The sequence below is a fragment of the Taeniopygia guttata genome, chromosome 37 (genome assembly GCF_048771995.1).
Source record: "Taeniopygia guttata chromosome 37, bTaeGut7.mat, whole genome shotgun sequence".
NCBI lineage: Eukaryota > Metazoa > Chordata > Aves > Passeriformes > Estrildidae > Taeniopygia > Taeniopygia guttata.
The window spans coordinates 1,207,586-1,229,099 of NC_133062.1; the positions used below are offsets into that span (position 1 = coordinate 1,207,586).

Here is a 21,514-nt window from a genome sequence, read left to right on the forward strand (position 1 = left end):
CCTGTCCCGGGGGTGGCACTGTCCCTGTCCCCATGTCCCCATGTCCCCATGTCCCCACAGTCGGTGTCCCTGCGGGAGCAGCTCTCTCTGTCCCTGTCCCGGGGGTGGCACTGTCACTGTCACTGTCACTGTCCCGGGGGTGTCACTGTCCCTGTCACTGTCACTGTCACTGTCACTGTCACTGTCCCTGTCCCTGTCCCCACAGTCCGTGTCCCTGCGGGAGCAGCTCTCTCTGTCACTGTCCCTGTCCCGGGGGTGGCACTGTCACTGTCACTGTCCCCACAGTTGCTGTCACTCCGGGAGCAGCTCTCTCTGTCACTGTCACTGTCCCTGTCCCTGTCCCTGTCCCGGGGGTGGCACTGTCCCTGTCCCCATGTCCCCATGTCCCCATGTCCCCACAGTCGGTGTCCCTGCGGGAGCAGCTCTCTCTGTCCCTGTCCCGGGGGTGGCACTGTCACTGTCACTGTCACTGTCCCGGGGGTGGCACTGTCACTGTCACTGTCACTGTCACTGTCACTGTCCCTGTCACTGTCCCCATGTCCCCACAGTCGGTGTCCCTGCGGGAGCAGCTCTCTCTGTCACTGTCACTGTCACTGTCACTGTCACTGTCACTGTCACTGTCACTGTCCCTGTCCCCACAGTCGGTGTCCCTGCGGGAACAACTCTCTCTGTCACTGTCACTGTCACTGTCACTGTCCCTGTCCCCACAGTCGGTGTCCCTGCGGGAGCAGCTCTCTCTGTCCCTGTCCCGGGGGTGGCACTGTCCCTGTCACTGTCCCTGTCACTGTCCCGGGGGTGGCACTGTCACTGTCCCCATGTCCCCATGTCCCCACAGTCGGTGTCCCTGCGGGAGCAGCTCTCTCTGTCCCTGTCCCTGTCACTGTCACTGTCCCTGTCCCTGTCACTGTCACTGTCCCTGTCACTGTCACTGTCCCCACAGTCAGTGTCACTCCGGGAGCAGCTCTCTCTGTCCCTGTCCCTGTCACTGTCACTGTCCCCACAGTCGGTGTCCCTGCGGGAGCAGCTCTCTCTGTCACTGTCCCGGGGGTGGCACTGTCACTGTCCCTGTCCCCACAGTCGGTGTCCCTGCGGGAACAGCTCTCTCTGTCCCTGTCCCGGGGGTGGCACTGTCACTGTCACTGTCCCCATGTCCCCACAGTCCGTGTCCCTGCGGGAGCAGCTCTCTCTGTCCCTGTCCCTGTCCCGGGGGTGGCACTGTCACTGTCCCCATGTCCCCACAGTCGGTGTCCCTGCGGGAGCAGCTCTCTCTGTCACTGTCCCTGTCCCGGGGGTGGCACTGTCCCCATGTCCCCATGTCCCCACAGTCCGTGTCCCTGCGGGAGCAGCTCTCTCTGTCACTGTCACTGTCACTGTCACTGTCACTGTCACTGTCCCCATGTCCCCACAGTCCGTGTCCCTGCGGGAGCAGCTCTCTCTGTCACTGTCCCGGGGGTGGCACTGTCCCCATGTCCCTGTCACTGTCCCTGTCCCGGGGGTGGCACTGTCACTGTCCCTGTCCCCGCAGTCCGTGTCCCTGAGGGAGCAGCTCTCTCTGTCACTGTCACTGTCCCCATGTCCCTGTCACTGTCCCTGTCCCGGGGGTGGCACTGTCACTGTCCCTGTCCCCGCAGTCCGTGTCCCTGAGGGAGCAGCTCTCTCTGTCACTGTCCCGGCGCCGTTCGGGCCTGGAGGACGCGGCCACCGACGGGGACAGCGCGGTGAGGGACAGCGGGGTCAGGGGTCACGGGGGGGACAGTGGGGGGTCAGGGGTCACGGGGGGGACAGTGGGGGGTCAGGGGTCACTGAGGGGACAATGGGGGGTCAGGGGTCACAACAGGGACAGGAGGGGGTCAGGGGTCACAGAGGGGACAGTGGGGGGACAATGGGGGGTTCAGGGGTCACTGGTCAGTGATCAGAGGTCAGTGGTCCTGTTGGGGTCAAGGGTCAGTGGTCAGTGGTCAGAGGTCAGTGGTCCTGGTTTGGTCAGAGGTCAGTGGTCAGTGGTCAGTGGTCCTGGAGGGGTCAGTGGTCAGTTGTTGGTGGTCAGTGGTCAGGGGTCAGGGGTCAGGGGTCAGGGGTCACTGTTCAGTGATCAGAGGTCAGAGGTCAGTGGTCATCACTCCCTGGCTATGGGATGGTCAGAGGTGACCACGGCCACTCTGAGTGACCACTGTGGCACCAAGTGACCATGGCCATGCCAAGTGACCATGGTCACACCGAGTGACCACTGTCTGTGCTGAGTGACCGTGGCCACTCTGAGTGACCACTGTGGCACTGAGTGACCATGGTGGCACCAAGTGACCATGGCCATGCCAAGTGACCACTGTGGCACTGAGTGACCGTGGCCACTCTGAGTGACCACGGCCACTCTGAGTGACCACTGTGGCACCAAGTGACCACTGTGGCACCAAGTGACCACAGCCAGGCTGAGTGACCGCTGTGGGTGCCGCAGGCGGGGCCGGAGCGGCGGCGCGAGGCGGAGCTGGAGGCGTCGCTGGGCCGGCAGCGCGTGGCCGCCCTGTGCCGGCAGCTGGGGCGGCTGCAGGACGAGGCCAACGCCGCCCAGAGGGAGCTGGCCCGGGCCCACGAGGCGGGCGCCAAGCTGCAGAGGGACCTCAAGGAGGTGAGAATGGGATAAAAATGTGAAAAAATGGAAAAAACGGGAAAAAACGGCAAAAAACGGAAAAAAAATGGGAAAAAACGGCAAAAAACGGCAAAAAAATGGGAAAAAATGGCCCCAAACTGGGAGGGAATGGCCCCAAACTGGGGCTGAGCTGCAGAGGGATCTCAAGGAGGTGAGAACAAGAAAAATGGGAAAAAAAGGGGGAAAAATGGGAAAAAAAATGGGAAAAAACGGCTTTAAAATGGGAAAAAATGGCCCAAACTGGGAGGGTTTCACCCCAAACTGGAGCTGGCCCGGGGCTGAGCTGCAGAGGGACCTCAAGGAGGTGAGAATGGGATAAAACGGGGCAAAAAGGGGAAAAATGGGAAAAAACGGCAAAAAAATGGGAAAAAACGGGAAAAAACGGCAAAAATATGGGGAAAAATGGCTTTAAAATGGGAAAAAATGGCCCCAAACTGGGAGGGTTTCAACCCAAACTGGAGCTGGCCCAGGGCCGAGCTGCAGAGGGACCTCAAGGAGGTGAGAACGGGATAAAATGGGGGAAAATGGGGAAAAATGGGAAAAAATGGGAAAAAATGGGGAAAAATGGGAAAAAATGGCTTTAAAATGGGAAAGAATGGCCCAAACTGGGAGGGTCTCACCCCAAACTGGAGCTGGCCCAGGGCCGAGCTGCAGAGGGACCTCAAGGAGGTGAGAATGGGGAAAAATGGGAGAAAATGGGAAAAAACGGGAAAAAACGGCAAAAAACGGCTTTAAAATGGGAAAAAATGGGAAAAAATGGCCCCAAACTGGGAGGGTCTCACCCCAAACTGGAGCTGGTCCGGGCCCACGAGGCGGGCGCCAAGCTGCAGAGGGACCTCAAGGAGGTGAGAATGGGGAAAAATGGGGGGAAAAACTGAAAAAACGGGAAAAAACGGCAAAAAAATGGGAAAAAACGGCAAAAAAATGGGAAAAAATGGGGAAAAAATGGCCCAAACTGGGAGGGAATGGCCCAAACTGGGAGGGTTTCACACCAAACTGGAGCTGGCCCAGGGCTGAGCTGCAGAGGGACCTCAAGGAGGTGAGAATGGGGAAAATGGGGGAAAAAACGGAAAAAACGTGAAAAAATGTGGAAAAAAAATGGGAAAAATGGCTTTAAAATGGGAAAAAATGGCCCAAACTGGGAGGGTTCCACCCCAAACTGGAGCTGGCCCGGGCCCACGAGGCGGGCGCCAAGCTGCAGAGGGACCTCAAGGAGGTGAGAATGGGGAAAAATGGGGCAAAAAGGGGAAAAATGGGAAAAAATGGGAAAAAACGGGAAAAAAAATGGGAAAAATGGCATTAAAATGGGAAAAAACGGGGAAAAAATGGCCCCAAACTGGGAGGGTTTCACCCCAAACTGGAGCTGGCCCAGGGCCGAGCTGCAAAGGGACCTCAAGGAGGTGAGAATGGGAAAAAATGGGAAAAAACGGGAAAAAACGGGAAAAACCGGGAAAAAACGTGGAAAAGATGGGAAAAAACCGGAAAAACGGCAAAAAACGGCAAAAAAATGGGAAAAAATGGCCCAAACTGGAGCTTGCCCAGGTCCACGAGGCGGGCGCCGAGCTGCAGAGGGACCTCAAGGAGGTGAGAATGGGATAAATGGGAAAAAAATGGAAAAAAATGGGAAAAAATGGTAAAAAATGGCATTAAAATGGGAAAAAATGGCTTTAAAATGGGAAAAAATGGCCCAAACTGGGAGGGAATGGTCCAAACTGGGAGGGTTTCACCCCAAACTGGAGCTGGCCCAGGGCCGAGCTGCAGAGGGACCTCAAGGAGGTGAGAATGGGGAAAATGGGGAAAAGGGGAAAAAATGGGAAAAAATGGCTTTAAAATGGGAAAAAATGGCAAAAAAATGGGAAAAAATGGCCCCAAACTGGGAGGGAATGGCCCAAACTGGAGCTGGCCCGGGCCCACGAGGCGGGCACTGAGCTGCAGAGGGATCTCAAGGAGGTGAGAATGGGAAAAATGTGGGGAAAAACCTGAAAAAAACGGGAAAAAATGGCAAAAAAATGGGAAAAAATGGGAAAAAACGGCAAAAAAATGGGAAAAAATGGCCCAAACTGGAAAGATTTAACCCCAAACTGGGGCTGAGCTGCAGAGGGACCTCAAGGAGGTGAGAACGGGAAAAACGGGGGAAAATGGGAAAAAATGGGAAAAAATGGCTTTAAAATGGGGAAAAAATGGCCCCAAACTGGGAATGAGTGGCTGTCCCCGATGTCCCCAATGTCCCAAATATCCTCAGTGTCCCCAATGTCCCCAATGTCCCCAATGTCCCCGATGTCCCTGCTGTCCCCAATGTCCCCAATCCCCCCAATGTCCCCCCAATGTCCCCAATGTCCCCAATGCCCCCAATGCCCCCAATGTCCCCAATGTCCCCAATGTCCCCAATGTCCCCAATGTCCCCAACGTCCCCAATGTCCCCAATGTCCCCCCAATGTCCCCAATCCCCCCAATGTCCCCAATGTCCCCGATGTCCCCGATGTCCCCGATGTCCCCAATGTCCCCAATGTCCCCAAATGTCCCCAATGTCCCCAATGTCCCCGATGTCCCCAATGTCCCCAATGTCCCCGATGTCCCCGATGTCCCCGATGTCCCCAATGTCCCCAATGTCCCCAATCCCCCCAATGTCCCCGATGTCCCCAATGTCCCCAATGTCCCCGATGTCCCCGATGTCCCCGATGTCCCCGATGTCCCCAATGTCCCCCAATGTCCCCAATGTCCCCAATGTCCCCAATGTCCCCAATGTCCCCGATGTCCCCGATGTCCCCGATGCCCCCAATGTCCCCAATGTCCCCAATCCCCCCAATGTCCCCAATGTCCCCAATCCCCCCAATCCCCCCAATGTCCCCAATGTCCCCAATGTCCCCAATGTCCCAATGTCCCCGATGTCCCCAATGTCCCCAATGTCCCCGATGTCCCCAATGTCCCCAATGTCCCCAATGTCCCCAATCCCCCCAATGTCCCCAATATCCCCAATCCCCCCAATGTCCCCAATGTCCCCAATGTCCCCAATGTCCCCAATGTCCCCCCGTGTCCCCAATGTCCCCAATCCCCCCAATGTCCCCAATGTCCCCAATGTCCCCAATGTCCCCAATGTCCCCAATGTCCCCAATGTCCCCGATGTCCCCGATGTCCCCAATGTCCCCGATGTCCCCAATGTCCCCAATGACCCCAATCCCCCCAATGTCCCCAATGCCCCCAATGTCCCCAATGTCCCCAATGTCCCCAATGTCCCCAGTGTCCCCGATGTCCCCGATGTCCCCAATGTCCCCAATGTCCCCGATGTCCCCCCAATGTCCCCGATGTCCCCATGTCCCCTGTCCCAGGCGCTGGCGCAGCGGGAGGACATGGAGGAGCGCATCACCACGCTGGAGCGGCGCTACCTGAGCGCTCAGCGCGAGGCCACGTCGCTGCACGACGCCAACGACCGCCTGGAGAACGAGCTGGCCAGCAAGGAGTCCCTGTACCGCCAGGTGGGACACCTGGGGACACCTGGGGACATTGGGGACACCTGAGATACACCTGGGGACACCTGGGATACACCTGGGGACATTGGGGACACACCTGGGGACATTGGGGACACACCAGGGGACACACCTGGGGACACAGCTGGAGAACGAGCTGGCCAGCAAGGAGTCCCTGTACCGCCAGGTGGGACACGGGGACACCTGGGGACACACCTGGGGACACCTGGGGACATTGGGGACACACCTGGGACACAGCTGGAGAACGAGCTGGCCAGCAAGGAGGCCCTGTACCGCCAGGTGGGACACGGGGACATTGGGGACACCTGGGGACACACCTGAGATACACCTGGGGACACCTGAGATACACATGAGATACACCTGGGGACATGGGGACACACCTGGGGACACCTGAGATACACCTGGGGACATTGGGGACACAGCCTGGAGAACAAGCTGGCCAGCAAGGAGTCCCTGTACCGCCAGGTGGGACATGGGGACACCTGGGGACACCTGGGGACACCTGGGGACACACCTGGGGACATGGGGACACACCTGGGGACACCTGAGATACACCTGGGGACATTGGGGACACAGCTGGGGACACCTGGGGACACCTGGGGACACCTGGGGACACACCTGAGATACACCTGGGGACATTGGGGACACACCTGAGATACACCTGGGGACATGGGGACACAGCTGGGACACACCTGGGACACAGCTGGAGAACGAACTGGCCAGCAAGGAGTCCCTGTACCGCCAGGTGGGAAACTGGGGACACCTGGGGACACCTGGGGACATTGGGGACACACATGGGGACACCTGGGGACACCTGGGGACACCTGAGATACACATGGGGACACCTGAGATACACCTGGGGACACCTGGGATACACCTGGGGACATTGGGGACACACCTGGGGACACAGCTGGAACACAGCTGGAGAACGAACTGGCCAGCAAGGAGTCCCTGTACCGCCAGGTGGGACATGGGGACATTGGGGACACACCTGGGGACACCTGAGGACACCTGGGATACACCTGGGGACATTGGCGACACAGCTGGGGACATTGGGGACACCTGGGGACATTGGGGACACACCTGGGGACATTGGGGACACACCTGAGATACACCTGGGGACACCTGAGACACACCTGGGGACATTGGGGACACACCTGGGGACACTGGGGACACACCTGGGGACATTGGGGACACACCTGAGATACACCTGGGGACACCTGGGATACACCTGGGGACATTGGGGACACCTGGGGACACCTGGGGACACACCTGGGGACACCTGGGGACACCTGGGGACATTGGGGACACACCTGAGATACACCTGGGGACATTGGGGACACACCTGGGACACACCTGGGGACATTGGGGACACACCTGAGATACACCTGGGGGCATTGGGGACACACCTGGGGACACCTGGGGACATTGGGGACACACCTGAGATACACCTGGGGACACCTGAGATACACCTGAGATACACCTGGGGACACCTGAGATACACCTGGGGACATTGGGGACACACCTGGGGACATTGGGGAAACAGCTGGAGAACGAGCTGGCCAGCAAGGAGTCCCTGTACTGCCAGGTGGGACATGGGGACATTGGGGACACACCTGGGGACACCTGAGATACACCTGAGATACACCTGGGGACATTGGGGACACCTGGGGACACACCTGGGGACATTGGGGACACCTGGGGACACACCTGGGGACATTGGGGACACACCTGAGATACACCTGGGATAGAGGGGACACCCTGGGGACACTGGGGACACACCTGGGGACATCTGAGATACACCTGGGGCACAGCTGAGACACACCTGGACACACCTGGACACACCTGGATAGAGGGGACACACCTGGGGACATTTGGGACACACCTGGGGACACTGGGGACACACCTGGGGACACTGGGGACATTGGGGACACAGCTGGGGACACACCTGGGACACAGCTGGGGACACCTGAGATACACCTGGGGACATTGGGGACACACCTGGTGACATTGGGGACACACCTGGGATACACCTGGGGACATTGGGGACACAGCTGGGGACATTGGGGACACCTGGGATACACCTGGGGACATTGGGGACACAGCTGGGGACATTGGGGACACACCTGGGATACACCTGGGGACATTGGGGACACACCTGGGGACATTGGGGACATTGGGGACACAGCTGGGGACACAGCTGGGGACATCTGGGGACATTTGGGGACATTTGGGACAAACCTGGGGACAGTGAGGACACAGCTGAGATACACCTGGGATAGAGGGGACAAACCTGGGGACATTTGCGACACACCTGGGGACACACCTGGGGACACCTGGATAGAGGGGACACACCTGGGGACACACCTGGGCACACCTCGGTGTCCCCATTGATGTCCCCACCACCGGTTGATGTTGTCCCTCCCCCATCCTTGTCCTTCAGCCCAATGTCCCCAAATGTCCCCAAATGTCCCCAAATGTCCCCAATGTCCCCAATGTCCCCGATGTCCCCAACGTCCCCAATCCATCAGTGTCCCAAATGTCCCCAAATGTCCTAAATTTAACCAATCCATCAATGTCCCCAATGTCCCCAGTGTCCCCAATGTCCCCAAATGTCCCCAACACCCCCAATGTCCCCAATGTCCCCGATGCCCCCAATGTCCCCAATGTCCCCGATGCCCCCAATGTCCCCAATGTCCCCAATGTCCCCAACATCCCCAATGTCCCCAATGTCCCCGATGCCCCCAATGTCCCCAATGTCCCCAATGTCCCCAACGTCCCCAATGTCCCCAATGTCCCCAATGTCCCCAATCCCCTCAATGTCCCCAACATCCCCAATGTCCCCAACGTCCCCAACACCCCCAATGTCCCCAATGTCCCCGATGTCCCCAATGTCCCTGATGTCCCCAATGTCCCCAATGTCCCCAATGTCCCCAATGTCCCCAATGCCCCAATGTCCCCAATCCCCCCAATGTCCCCAATCCCCCCAATGTCCCCAATGTCCCCAATGTCCCCAATGTCCCCAGTGTCCCCAATCCCCCAAACATCCCTGATGTCCCCAATGTCCCCAATGTCCCCAATCCCCTCAATGTCCCCCCAATGTCCCCAATGTCCCCAATGTCCCCAATGTCCCCAATCCCCCCAAACGTCCTCAATGTCCCCAATGTCCCCAATGTCCCCCCAATGTCCCCAATGTCCCCAATGTCCCCAGAGCGAGGAGAAGGGCCGGCAGCTGCAGGAGTGGCTGGAGGACGCCTGATGTCCCCATGTCCCCAATCCCCTCAATGTCCCCAATGTCCCCGATGTCCCCAATGTCCCCAATGTTCCCAATCCCCCCGATGTCCCTGATGTCCCCAATGTCCCCAACGTCCCCAATCCCCCCAATGTCCCCAATCCCCCCAATGTCCCCAATGTCCCCAATGTCCCCAATCCCCCAAACGTCCCCAATGTCCCCAATCCCCCCAATGTCCCCAAATGTCCCCAGAGCGAGGAGAAGGGCCGGCAGCTGCAGGAGTGGCTGGAGGACGCCTGATGTCCCTGTGTCCCCAATGTCCCCAATCCCCCAGTGTCCCCAATGTCCCCAATGTCCCCAATGTCCCCGATGTCCCCAATGTCCCCGATGTCCCCATGTCCCCAGAGCGAGGAGAAGGGCCGGCAGCTGCAGGAGTGGCTGGAGGACGCCAAGGCCAAGCTCCAGCTGACGCTGCAAAAGGCCGAGACGCTGCCCGAGATCGAGGCCCAGCTGGCCCAGAGGGTGGCGGCGCTCACCAAGGTGGGCCCGGGGGGGTTGGGGGGTCCTGGGGGGGTTTGAGGGGTCCTGGGGGGGATTTGAGGTGTCCTGGGTGTGATTTGGGGGGTCCTGGGGTGGTTTGGGGGGGATTTGGGGGGTCTTGAAGGGTCCTGGAGGGGATTTAGGGGGGATTTTGGGGCTCCTGATGGGGATTTGGGGGGTCCTGGGGGGGATTTGGGGGGACTTGGGGTGATTTGAAGGGTCCTGGGAGGGGTTGGGAGGTCCTGAGGGGGATTTGGGGGGTCCTGAGGGGGATTTGGGGTGGCCTGAGGGGGATTTGGGGGGTCCTGGGGGGGTTTGGGGGGTCCTGGAGGGGAATTTTGGGGGTCCTGAGGGGGATTTGGGGTGTCCTGAGGGCGATTTGGGCGGATTTGGGGGAGTCTTGAGGGGTCCTGAGGGGGATTTGGGGGGTCCTGGGGGGGATTTGGGGGGTCCTGGGGTGGTCTGGGAGGATCTTGAGGGGTCCTGAGGGGGATTTGGGGGGTCCTGGAGAGGATTTGGGGGGTCTTGAAGGGTCCTGGGGGGAATTTTGGGGTGTCCTGAGGTGGATTTTGGGATGTCCTGAGGGGGATTTGGGGCATCCTGGGGGGATTTTGGGGTGTTCTGGGGTGGTCTGGGGGGGATTTGGGGGGTCCCAGGGGGGATTTGGGGGGTCCTGGGGGAGATTTCGGGTGTTCTGGGGGGGATTTGAGGTGTCCTGGGGTGGTCTGGGGGGCAATTGGGGGGTCCTGGGGGGGATTTAGGGGGTCCTGTGGAGGGTTTGGGGGGTCTTGATGGGTCCTGGGGGGGTTTTGGGGGTTTCTCGGGTGGTCTGGGAGGATCTTGAAGGGTTCTGAGGGGCATTTGGGGTGTCCTGGGGGGGATTTTGGGGGTCCTGAGGGGGATTTTGGGGGGATTTTGGGGTCCTGAAGGGGATTTTGGGGTCCTGAGGGGGATTTTGGGGTTCCTGAGGGGGATTTTGGGGTTCCTGTGTCCCCAAACCCCCCAAATCCCCCAAATCCCAAAACCCCCCCAGGCCGAGGAGCGCCACGGGAATTTCGAGGAGCGGCTGCGGCAGCTCGAGGCCCAACTGCAGGAGAAGAACCAGGAGCTGCAGAGGGTGGGGCACCCCAAAAATGGGCACCCCAAAATTGGGGGCACCCCAAAAACCGGCACCCCAAAAATGGGCACCCTAAAAAATGGGGAAACCCCAAAAATGGGCACCACAAAAAAGGGAAACCCCAAAAATGGGAAACCCCAAAAACCCAAAAATGGGAAATGCAAAAATGGGGCACCCCAAAAATGGGAACCCTCAAAAATGGGAAACCCCAAAAATGGGGAACCCAAAATCGGGAAAATTAAAAAATGGGCACCCCAAAAATGGGCACCCTAAAAAATGGGGAAACCCAAAAAATGGGCACCACAACAAACAGAAAACCCCAAAAATGGGAAACCCCAAAAACCCAAAATTGGGAAATGCAAAAATGGGGCACCCCAAAAATGGAGAACCCCAAGAATTGGAAATCCCAAAACTTGAAAACCCCAAAAATGGGAAGCCCCCAAAATGGGAAACCCCAAAAATGGGAACCCCTAAAAATGGGGTCACCCCAAAAATGAGAAACCTCAAAAATGGGGTCACCCCAAAAACGGGGTCACCCCAAAAATGAGAAACCTCAAAAATGAGCAGCAGATACCCCAAAATTTGGTGTTTCCAATTAATTGAGGACCCCAAAACTGCGGACCCCAAAAAATTTGGGGTCCCCCCTTAAAAAAATTGGGTTTCCCCCCAAAAAGATTTGAGGGGGTCCCGGAAGGGATTTGGGGTGTCCTGAGGGATTCTGGTTTTTTTGGGGGGGGGAAATTTTAACCTGGAGGGTGAAAATTCTCCACCCTCAAATTGGAAACCCCCAAAATTTCATGTGGGGACCCCAAAATTTCATGGGGGGGCCCCAAAATTTCATCGAGTACCCCAAAATTCCTGACGGGGGGGGAGGGGGGGTCCCCAAAATTCCAAAAAAATCACTAAAAATTCAATTTTTGCGCCTCAACCCGCGGCTTTGCCATTCTCCTGTTGGCTCCCGGTCACTTTTAGCCTCTCCCTTGATTTTTTGGGGACCCCCTCGGGAATTTTGGGGACCCCCCCCAAATTTTGGGGTCCCCCCCAGGCCCGGCAGAGGGAGAAGATGAACGATGAGCACAACAAGCGGCTCTCGGAGACGGTGGATCGGCTCCTGAGCGAGAGCAACGAGCGGCTGCAGCTGCACCTCAAGGAGAGGATGGGGGCGCTGGAGGAGAAGGTGGGGGCGCCCCGAAATTGGGGAGAAATTTGGGGGGTCCTGGGGGAAATTTGGGGGGTCCTGGATGGATTTTGGGGGGTCCCGGGGGGATTTTGGGGGGATTTTGGGGGCCCTGAAATGGTTTTTGTTGCAATTAAAGAAGGGGATGGGGGCGCCCCAAAACTGGGCAGAAATTTGGGGGGTCCTGAGGGAAATTTGGGGGGTCCCAGGGGGATTTTGGGGGGTCCCGGGGAAAATTTGGGGGGTCCTGGATGGATTTTGGGGGGTCCTGGATGGGATTTGGGGGGTCCTGGATGGGATTTGGGGGGTCCTGGATGGGATTTGGGGGCTCTGAAATGGGTTTTGTTGCACCTCAAGGAGAGGATGGGGGCGCTGGAGGAGAATTTAGGGGCGCCCCAAAATTTGGGGGGTCCCACGAGAAATTTGGGGGGTCCTGGATGGATTTTGGGGGTCCCGGGGGGATTTTGGGGGGATTTTAGGGGGTCCCGGGGGCTCTGAAATGGTTTTTGTTGCACCTCAAGGAGGGGATGGGGGCGCTGGGGGAGAATTTAGGGGCGCCCCAAAATTGGGGAGGGGTCCCCGAAATTGGGGAGAAATTTGGGGGGTCCCTGGATGGGATTTGGGGGGTCCTGGACGGGATTTTGGGGGGTCCTGGGGGGACTTTGGGGGCTCTGAAATGGTTTTTGTTGCACCTCGAAGAGAGGATTTGGGCACCCCCAAAATTGGGGAGGGGTCCCCGAAATTGGGGAGAAATTTGGGGGGTCCTGGATGGGATTTGGGGTGTCCCGGGGGGATTTTGGGGGGAGTTTGGGGGTCCCAGGGGGAGTTTTGGGGGTCCTGGGGGCTCTGAAATGGTTTTTGTTGCAGTTAAAGGAGGGGATGGGGGCGCCCCAAAATTGGGGATAAATTTGGGGGGTCCTGGATGGGATTTGGGGGGTCCCAGGGGGATTTTTGGGGGGTCCTGGATGGGATTTGGGGGGTCCCTGGATGGATTTTGGGGGGAGTTTTGGGGGTCCTGGGGGCTCTGAAATGGTTTTTGTTGCACCTCAAGGAGAGGATGGGGGCGCTGGAGGAGAAGGTGGGGGCGCCCCGAAATTTGGGGGGTCCCACGAGAAATTTGGGGGGTCCCTGGGTGGGATTTGGGGGGTCCTGGATGGGATTTGGGGGGATTTTGGGGGGAGTTTTGGGGGTCCTGGGGGCTCTGAAATGGGTTTTGTTGGGGCTAAAGGAGGGGATTTGGGCACCCCAAAATTGGGGAGGGGTCTGGGGGGTCCCCGAAATTGGGGAGAAATTTGGGGGGTCCCTGGATGGGATTTGGGGGATTTTGGTATTTTTTTGGGGGGTTTGGGGCAGTTTTTGGGGTTTTTCGGGGGGTTTTTTGGGGGTTTTTTTTGGGGTTTTTTTGCTTTTTTGGGGGAGTTTTTTGGGCTTTTTTGGGGTTTTTTTTTGGTTTTTTTGGGGGTTTTTTTGGGGGGGGGTTTGGGGGACATGGGGGGTGTTTTGGGGTTTTTTTGGGGGGGGTTTGCAGGGATGTTGTTGGGTTTTTTGGGGTTTTTTTGGGTTTTTTTTTTGGGGGGGTTGTTTTTTTTGAGGTTTTTTGGGGTTTTTTGGAGGTTTTTTTGGGGTTTTTTTGGAGGGTGTTGTAGGATTTTTTTTGGTTTTTTTGGGGGTGTCTTTTGGGGTGTTTTTGGGTTTTTTGGGGGGATTTTTTTTCGGGGGTTTTTGGGGGTTTTTCGTTGTTTTTTTTTTTTTGTTTTTTTTTGTTTTTTTGGGGGGTTTTCTGGGGGTTTTTAGGATTTTTTGGCGTTTTTGGGTTTTTTTGGGGGGTTTTTTGGGGTTTTTTGGGGAGGATTTTGGGGTGGGTTTGGGTTTTTTTGGGTGGATTTTTGGGTGTTTTTTTGGGTTTTTTGGGTTTTTTTTGGGGGGGGGTTTGGGGTTTTTTTGGGTGGATTTTTAGGGTGGGTTTGGGGTTTTTTCGTGGTTTTTTGGAGTTTTTTGGGGGAGTTTTTTGGGGGGATTTTTTGGGGTGTTTTTAGGATTTTTTTGGGGTTTTTTGGGTTTTTTTGGGTTTTTTGGGTTTTTTGGGTTGTTTTGTGGGGTTTTTTTTTGTGTTTTTTTTGGGATTTTTGGGGAATTTTTTGGGGTCCCCCCTCATTTCCCCTCCCCAGAATTCGCTGAGTGAGGAAATCGCCAACATGAAGAAAATGCAGGACGAGCTCCTGCTCAACAAGGTCGGAGATTTTGGGGCAATTTTGGGGGATTTTGGGAATTTTGGGGGATTTTGGGAGATTTTGTGAGAATTTGGGAGGATTTTGAGGGAATTTTGGGGGGATTTTGGGGGGATTATTTGGGATTTTTTGGGATTTTTTTTTAGATTATTTAAAATTTTTAATTGATTTTTTTTTTATTTTTTATTTAATTTTTTTTAAATTTTGGCATTTTTTATTTTTAATGTTTTTTTGAGAGTTTCCTTGACTTTTTTAGGTTTTTTTTGTATTTTTTGCTTTTGTTTTTGTTTGGGTTTTTAATGGTTTTTTTAAATTATTTTTTAGGTTTTTTGGGGCTTTTTTTTTTAGGGGTTTTGGGAGATTTTGGGGAGGAATTTTGGTTGATTTTGGTCAGATTTTGAGGGTTTTTTTCCAGTAGATTTCGGGCAGAAATTTTTAACAGATTTGTGCGAATTTTTGGAGAATTTTTAGTTGAATTCTGGGACATTTTTTGGGATAAATTTCAGATTTTTTTTTCCCAAATCCCGGATGATTTTGGGGAAATTTTGGGAATTTCCGCTGGAATTTTGCCGGAATTTGGGATAAATTTCAGATTTTCCCCCAATCCCGGATGGTTTTTGGGGTTTCCCAGACTCCAAATCCCACCGGGGCTCCCCAGCACTGACTCCCAAAATTCCCAAAATTCCCAAAATTCCCAAAATTCCCGAAATTCCCGAATTTCCCCCAGGAGCAGCTGCTGGCGGAGATGGAGCGGATGCAGCAGGAGCTGGACCAGCTCCGGGGGCGCCCCGGCTCCTCCTACTCCAGGTACCCCAAAAAAACCCAAAATAACCCCAAAATAACCCAAAAATAACCCCAAAATAACCACAAAAATAACCACAAAAATAATCCCAAAAATAATCCCCAAAATAACCCCAAAAAACCCCAAAATAACCCCAAAATAACCCCAAAATAACCCCAAAATATCCCCCAAAAACACCCCAAAATAACCCCAAAATAACCCCAAAATAATCCCCAAAATAACCCCAAAAAAATCCCAAAATAACCCCCAAAACACCCCAAAATAACCCCAAAAATAACCCCAAAATAACCCCAAAATAACCACAAAATAACCCAAAAAAACCCAAAATAACCCCAAAAAAACCCAAAATAACCCCCAAAATAACCGAAAAATAACCCCAAAATAACCCCCCAAATTCCCCAAATATCCCTCTAAAATCCCCCAAATCCCACCCAAATCCCCCAAATGTCTCAAATTTACCTCAAAATCCCCCCAAATCCCCCCAAATTCCAAAATTCCCCAAAAATCCCCACAATCCCCCAACCGCCCCCAGACTCCCCCAAAATTTCCCAGATTTCCCCCAAACTCCCCCCAAATCCCCTTAAATTTTCTCAAACTTCCCCGAATCACCTCAAATCTCCCCCAAATCCCCTGAAATCCCCCAAATCCCCCCATTTTTCCCCAAATCCCCCCAAAATCTCTCCAAACTCCCCAAAATCTCCCCAAATCCCCCCAAAATTCCCCCCAAATTACCCAAATTACCAAAATCCCCCCCAAAATTCCCCAATTCCCACCCAAACACCCCAAAATCCCCAAAATCCCCCTCAAATCCCTCAAAATCCCCCCAAAATCCCCACAAATCCCTCGAAATCCCCCAAACCCCCCCAAACCGCCCAAAATTTCCCCTAAATCCCCCCAAAACTCCGCCAAATCTCCCCAAATCCCCCCAAAAATACCACCCAAACCCCCCAAAATCCCCCCAAATCCCACCAATTATCCCCCAAATCTCACCCAAATCCCCCCAAATTTTCCCAAAATCCCCTCTAAATCCCCCCCCCAAACCTCCCCAAAATCCCCCCAAATCCCTTCCAACCCCCTGCCCCTCCCCCACCCTGATTTCCCCCCGGGGGTCGCCCCCTCCCCAATTTCCCCCGTACCTCTCCCCCACCCTGATTTCGGGGGGGGTCTCTGGGGCCGCCCCCTCCCCCACCCTGATTTCGGAGGGGGTCTCGGTGCCGCCCCCTCCCCAATTCCCCAGGTCCCTCCCTGATTTCGGGGGGGGTCTCTGGGGGGGTCCCTGGTGCCGCCCCCTCCCCAATTCCCCCCTGCCCTGATTTCGGGGGTTGGGTCTCTGGTGCCGCCCCCTCCCCAATTCCCCCAATTCCCCCAAACCCCCCAATTCCCCCGTACCCCTCCCCCACCCTGATTCCCCCTGGGGGTCGCCCCCTCCCCAAATCCCCTCAGGTCCCACCCTGATTCCCCTGGGGGGGGTCTCTGTGCCGCCCCCTCCCCAATTCCCCCCGCCCCTCCCCCACCCTGATTTTTGGGGGGGTCCCGGGGGGGGTCTCCTCGGGGGTCGCCCCCTCCCCAATTCCCAGGTCCCTCCCGGGCAGCGCTCTGGAGCTCCGCTGCCCCCAGAGCCCCCTCGGGACCCCCCCGGAGCCCCCCCGGAGGGGCCGGAAGGGCCGGTGGGGCCCCCCCAGACAGGAGGTGGGGGAGGGGAAATTGGGGGGGGGGGTGGGGGATGGGGGGATTTTGGGGGCATTTGGGGGAATTTGGGGGATTTTGGGGGGATTTGGGAGAGTTTGGGGGGAAATTTGGGAGAATTTGGGAGGATTTTGGGGGGTTTTGGGGGAGTTATGGGGGATTTGGGGGGGATTTTTGGGGGGATTCGGGGGGAATTTAGGGGGGATTTAGGAGGGTTTTGAGGGGTTTGGGGAATTTTTGGGGGTATTTCGGTGGATTTGGGGGGATTTTGGGGGGATTATGGGGGATTTTGGGGGATTTTGGGGGGTTTGGGGGAGTTTTGGGGGGTTTTGGAGGGGTTTCAGGGGGTCTGGGGGGATTTTGGGGGAAAATTCGGGGACTTTTGGGTGGATTTGGGAGCGATCTGGGGGGATTTTGGGGGGATTTTAGGGAGATTTGGGGGATTTTGGGAGGTTGTTGCAGAGTTTCGGGGGGATTTAGGGGGGATTTGGGGGGGGTTTTGGGGGCATTTGGGGAAGTTTGGGGGGATTTTGGTGGGATTTTAGGGGGGTTTTGGGGAATTTTGGAGGAAAATTGGGGGGATTTTGGGGGCGGTTTGGGGGAGTTTAGGGAGATTTGGGGGGATTTGGGGATTTGGGGGGGTTTTGGGGGGATTTTGGGGGAGTTTGAGGGATTTTGTGGGGATTTGGGGGGTGTTGGGGAGATTTGGGGGGAAATTTGGGTGGGATTTTGGGGTGGAATTTTGGCTGCAGTTTTGGGCGGAATTTCGCTGCTTTTGCGGCTGAATTTCCACAAATTTCCGACCGTTTTTTTGGGTTTTTGGGCTTTTTAAAAATTTATTTTTAATTTTTTTTTTTGGGGGGTGGGGTAGGGGGTTTTATGGATTCTTTGGGGGGATTTTTGGTTTTTTGGGTTTTCTGGGTGTTTTTTGGCTTTTTTGGATTTTTTGGTGCTTTTTTTATTATTTTTGTGGTTTTTTTACTTTTTAAAATGGTTTTTATTTTATTTTTTTGGGATTGTTTTCGATTTTTTTATTTTTATTTTTTATTTTCATTTTTTGAATTTTTAAATTTTTTTCAATTTTTTTGTGCTTTTCTATTTTTTGGAATTTTTTTTGATTTTTTAAATTATTTTTTTTTAATTTTTTTTTTAATTTTTAAATTTATTTTTTATTTTTGACTGGTTTTTTTTTTATTTTTAAAATTTTTTTTCATTTTTTTGGGATCTTTTTGGATTTTTTTTTTTTTAATTTTAATTTTGTTTTTTTTTAATTTCTCCCTCTCCCCCATTCCCAGGAGTGGGATCGGGGGTCGCTGCCCCCGGAGGGGTCGGACGAGGAGGAGCCGCGGGTGGGGGAGGGGCGGGAGCGGGACGCCCCCTCCCCCCCCGGGGCTGCCGACGTGCAGACCCTGGCGGTGCTGCTGCAGGAGCAGCTGGAGGCCATCAACAAGGAGATCAAGTCAGTGGCACCCCAAAAAATACAAATTCGGGCACCCCAAAAATGGCCCCAAATCCCCCAAAAATCACCCAAAATTCCGCAGCTCAAAAAACCCCAAAATTCCAACGTTTTCCCTCAAAATTTGGACATTTTTGCCCCAAAATCCTGAATTTTTTACCCTAAAATCCACTCCAGAAGCATCAAAAAGGATCAAATCAGAGCCCCCCAAAAATAAAAATTTGGGGACCCCAAAAAACCCAAAAATCCCCCCAAAAATCCCCCAAAAATGCCCCAAAATCCGGGAACCCAAAAAACCCCAAAATCCCCAAATTTTACCCCAAAATCTCAAAAATTTCCCCCAAAATCTACTCCAGGAACATAAAAAATGGATCAAATCAGAGCCCCCCAAAAATCCAAATTTGGGGACCCCAAAAATACCCCAAAATCCCAAAATTCAGAGATTTTGCCCCAAAATCGCAGCCCAGGAGCAGCTGGAGGCCATCAACAAGGAGATCAAGTCAGTGACACCCCAAAAAACCCAAATTCGGGCACCCCAAAAATGGCCCCAAATCCCCCAAAAATCCCCGAAAATTGTGCAGCCCCAAAAACCCCAAAATTCCAAAGTTTTCCCTAAAAAATTTGACTTTTTCCCTCAAAAATCCTGAATTTTCCTCTCTAAAATCAACGCCAGAAACATCAAAAAGGATCAAATCAGAGCCCCCCAAAAATTAAAATTTGGGGACCCCAAAAATGGCCCAAAAATCCACCAAAAATCCCCCAAAAATCCCCCAAAATCCCAAAATTCAGAGATTTTGCCCCAAAATGCCGAATAGTTCCCCCCCAAATCCACTCCAGAAGCATCAAAAAGGATCAAATCAGAGCCCCCCAAAAATCTAAATGTGGGGACCCCAAAAATCCCCTGAGACACCCCAAAAATCCCCCCAAATTCCCCCAAAATTTGGGAACCCAAAAACCCCAAAATCAAAAAAATTTTACCCAAAAATCTCAAAAATTTTCCCCAAAATCCACTCCAGAAGCATCAAAAAGGATCAAACCAGAGCCCCCCAATAATCCCCCCGAGACCCCCCAAAAATCCCCCAAAATTCCCCAAAATTCAGAGATTTTCCCCCAAAATCGCAGCCCAGGAGCAGCTGGAGGCCATCAACAAGGAGATCAAGTCAGTGGTGCCCCAAAAAATCCAAATTCGGGAACCCCAAAAATGGCCCAAAATCCCCAAAAAATCCCCCAAAATCCAGGAACACAAAAAACCCCAAAATTCCAATGTTTTCCCTAAAAAATTTGACATTTCCCCTCAAAAATCCTGAATTTTTTCCCCCAAAATCCACTCCAGGAGCATCAAAAAAGGATCAAATCAGAGCCCCCCAAAAATAAAAATTTGGGGACCCCAAAAATGCCCCAAAATCCCCCAAAAATCCCCCAAAATCCCCCAGCCCGAAAAGCCCCAAAATTCCAACGTTTTCCCTCGAAATTTGGACATTTTTGCCCCAAAATCCTGAATTTTCCACCCTAAAATCAACTCCAGGAGCATCAAAAAAGGATCAAATCAGAGCCCCCAAAAATAAAATTTCGGGAACCCCAAAATCTCCCAAAAACGCCCCAAAAATCCCCCAAAATCCCCAAAATTCGGGAACCCCCAAATGTTTGGGGTGCCCCCCCAGGCTGATCCAGGAGGAGAAAACCCCAAAATTTGGGGGATTTTTGGTCATTTTGGGGTGGAAATTCGGGATTTCGGGGGAGATTTTTGGGGATTTTTTGGGATTTTTTGGGTATGGGACCCCCAAATTTTTGGGGACCCCCCCAGACTGATCCAGGAGGAGAAAACCCCCAAATTTTGGGGATTTTGGGTCATTTTGGGTCATTTGGGGGTGGAAATACGGGATTTGAAGGGAAATTTTTGGGAATTTTTTGGATTTTTGGGGATTTTTTGGGGTATGGGACCCCCCAAATTTTTGGGGACCCCCCCAAATTTTTGGGGTTTGCCCCAGACTGATCCAGGAGGAGAAAACCCCAATATTTGGGCGGTTTTGGGTCATTTTGGGTCATTTTGGGGTGGAAATTCGGGATTTGAAGGGATTTTTTTTGATTTTTGGGGATTTTTTGGGATTTTTTGGGATTTTTTTGGGGATTTTTTGGGTATGGGACCCCCAAATTTTTGGGGACCCCCCCCAAAATTTTGGGGTGCCCCCCCAGGCTGATCCAGGAGGAGAAAACGACAAAATTTGGGTCATTTTGGGGTGGAAATTCGGGATTTTGGGGGGGATTTTTCGGGATTTTTTTGGGATTTTTTGGGTTATGGGACCCCCAAATTTTGAGGGGGGGGTCCCCAAAATTTTTGGGGTCCCCCTCAAATTTTGGGGTTCGCCCCAGGCTGATCCAGGAGGAGAAAACGATAAAATTTGGTGTTTTTTGGGGTGGAAATTCGCGATTTTGGTGGGGATTTTTTTGGCTTTTTTTGGATTTTTGGGGTATGGGACCCCCACATTTTTGGGGACCCCCCCAAATTTTGGGGTGCCCCCCAGGCTGATCCAGGAGGAGAAGGAGAACACGGAGCTGCGGGCGGAGGAGCTCGAGAGCCGCGTGGGGGGGGGGCTGGAGGGGACCCCCCCGGGGGGGGGGTCGCGCTTTCGGGGGACCCCCCCCCCCAAATTTGGGGGGCCCCTCCCCCCCCGGCAGCGGCCGCTCCACCCCCCGCCCCGCCCCCCCCAGCCCCGCCCGAGAGGTGAGACCCCCGAAATTGGGGGGGGGGTCCCCAAAAATGGGGAGGGGGGGAGAGAAAGGGGACCCCGAAATTGGGGAGGGGTCCCCAAAAATGGGGGGGGGGGCAGAGAAAGGGGGGGGCCCCGAAATTGGGGGGGGGGCACCGAAAATGGGGGAAGGGGGCTTAAAAAAAGGGGGGGACCCCGAAATTTGGGGGAGGGAAAAGGGGGGGGGACGAGCCCGAAATTTGGGGGGGGTCCCCAAAAATGGGGAGGGGTCCCGAAAAATGGGGAAAGAGGCAGAAATTGGGGGAGGGGGGTAAAAAAATATGGGGGGGGGCCCCGAAATTGGGGTGGGGGTCCCCAAAAATGGGGAGGGGGAGAGAAAGGGGGGGAGCCCGAAATTTGGGGGGGGGGCACCGAAAATGGGGGGAGGGGGCTTCAAAAA

The 21,514-nt window shown here is 54.4% G+C and overlaps 1 protein-coding gene across 1 annotated transcript in view; it reads left to right on the forward strand.

Moving 5' to 3' along the window:
• PPFIA3 (PTPRF interacting protein alpha 3) overlaps positions 1–21,514 on the forward strand; it is a 54,173-nt gene that overhangs the window by 5,493 nt on the left and 27,166 nt on the right. The window contains exons 5-16 of the mRNA XM_072921447.1: positions 61–99; positions 1,632–1,718; positions 2,453–2,623; positions 5,971–6,117; positions 9,767–9,901; positions 10,935–11,018; positions 12,064–12,195; positions 14,364–14,426; positions 15,151–15,230; positions 16,803–16,914; positions 18,207–18,370; positions 20,890–21,089. Coding sequence (XP_072777548.1) covers positions 61–99; positions 1,632–1,718; positions 2,453–2,623; positions 5,971–6,117; positions 9,767–9,901; positions 10,935–11,018; positions 12,064–12,195; positions 14,364–14,426; positions 15,151–15,230; positions 16,803–16,914; positions 18,207–18,370; positions 20,890–21,089 — 1,414 coding nt within the window. The remainder of the gene's footprint in view (positions 1–60; positions 100–1,631; positions 1,719–2,452; positions 2,624–5,970; positions 6,118–9,766; positions 9,902–10,934; positions 11,019–12,063; positions 12,196–14,363; positions 14,427–15,150; positions 15,231–16,802; positions 16,915–18,206; positions 18,371–20,889; positions 21,090–21,514) is intronic.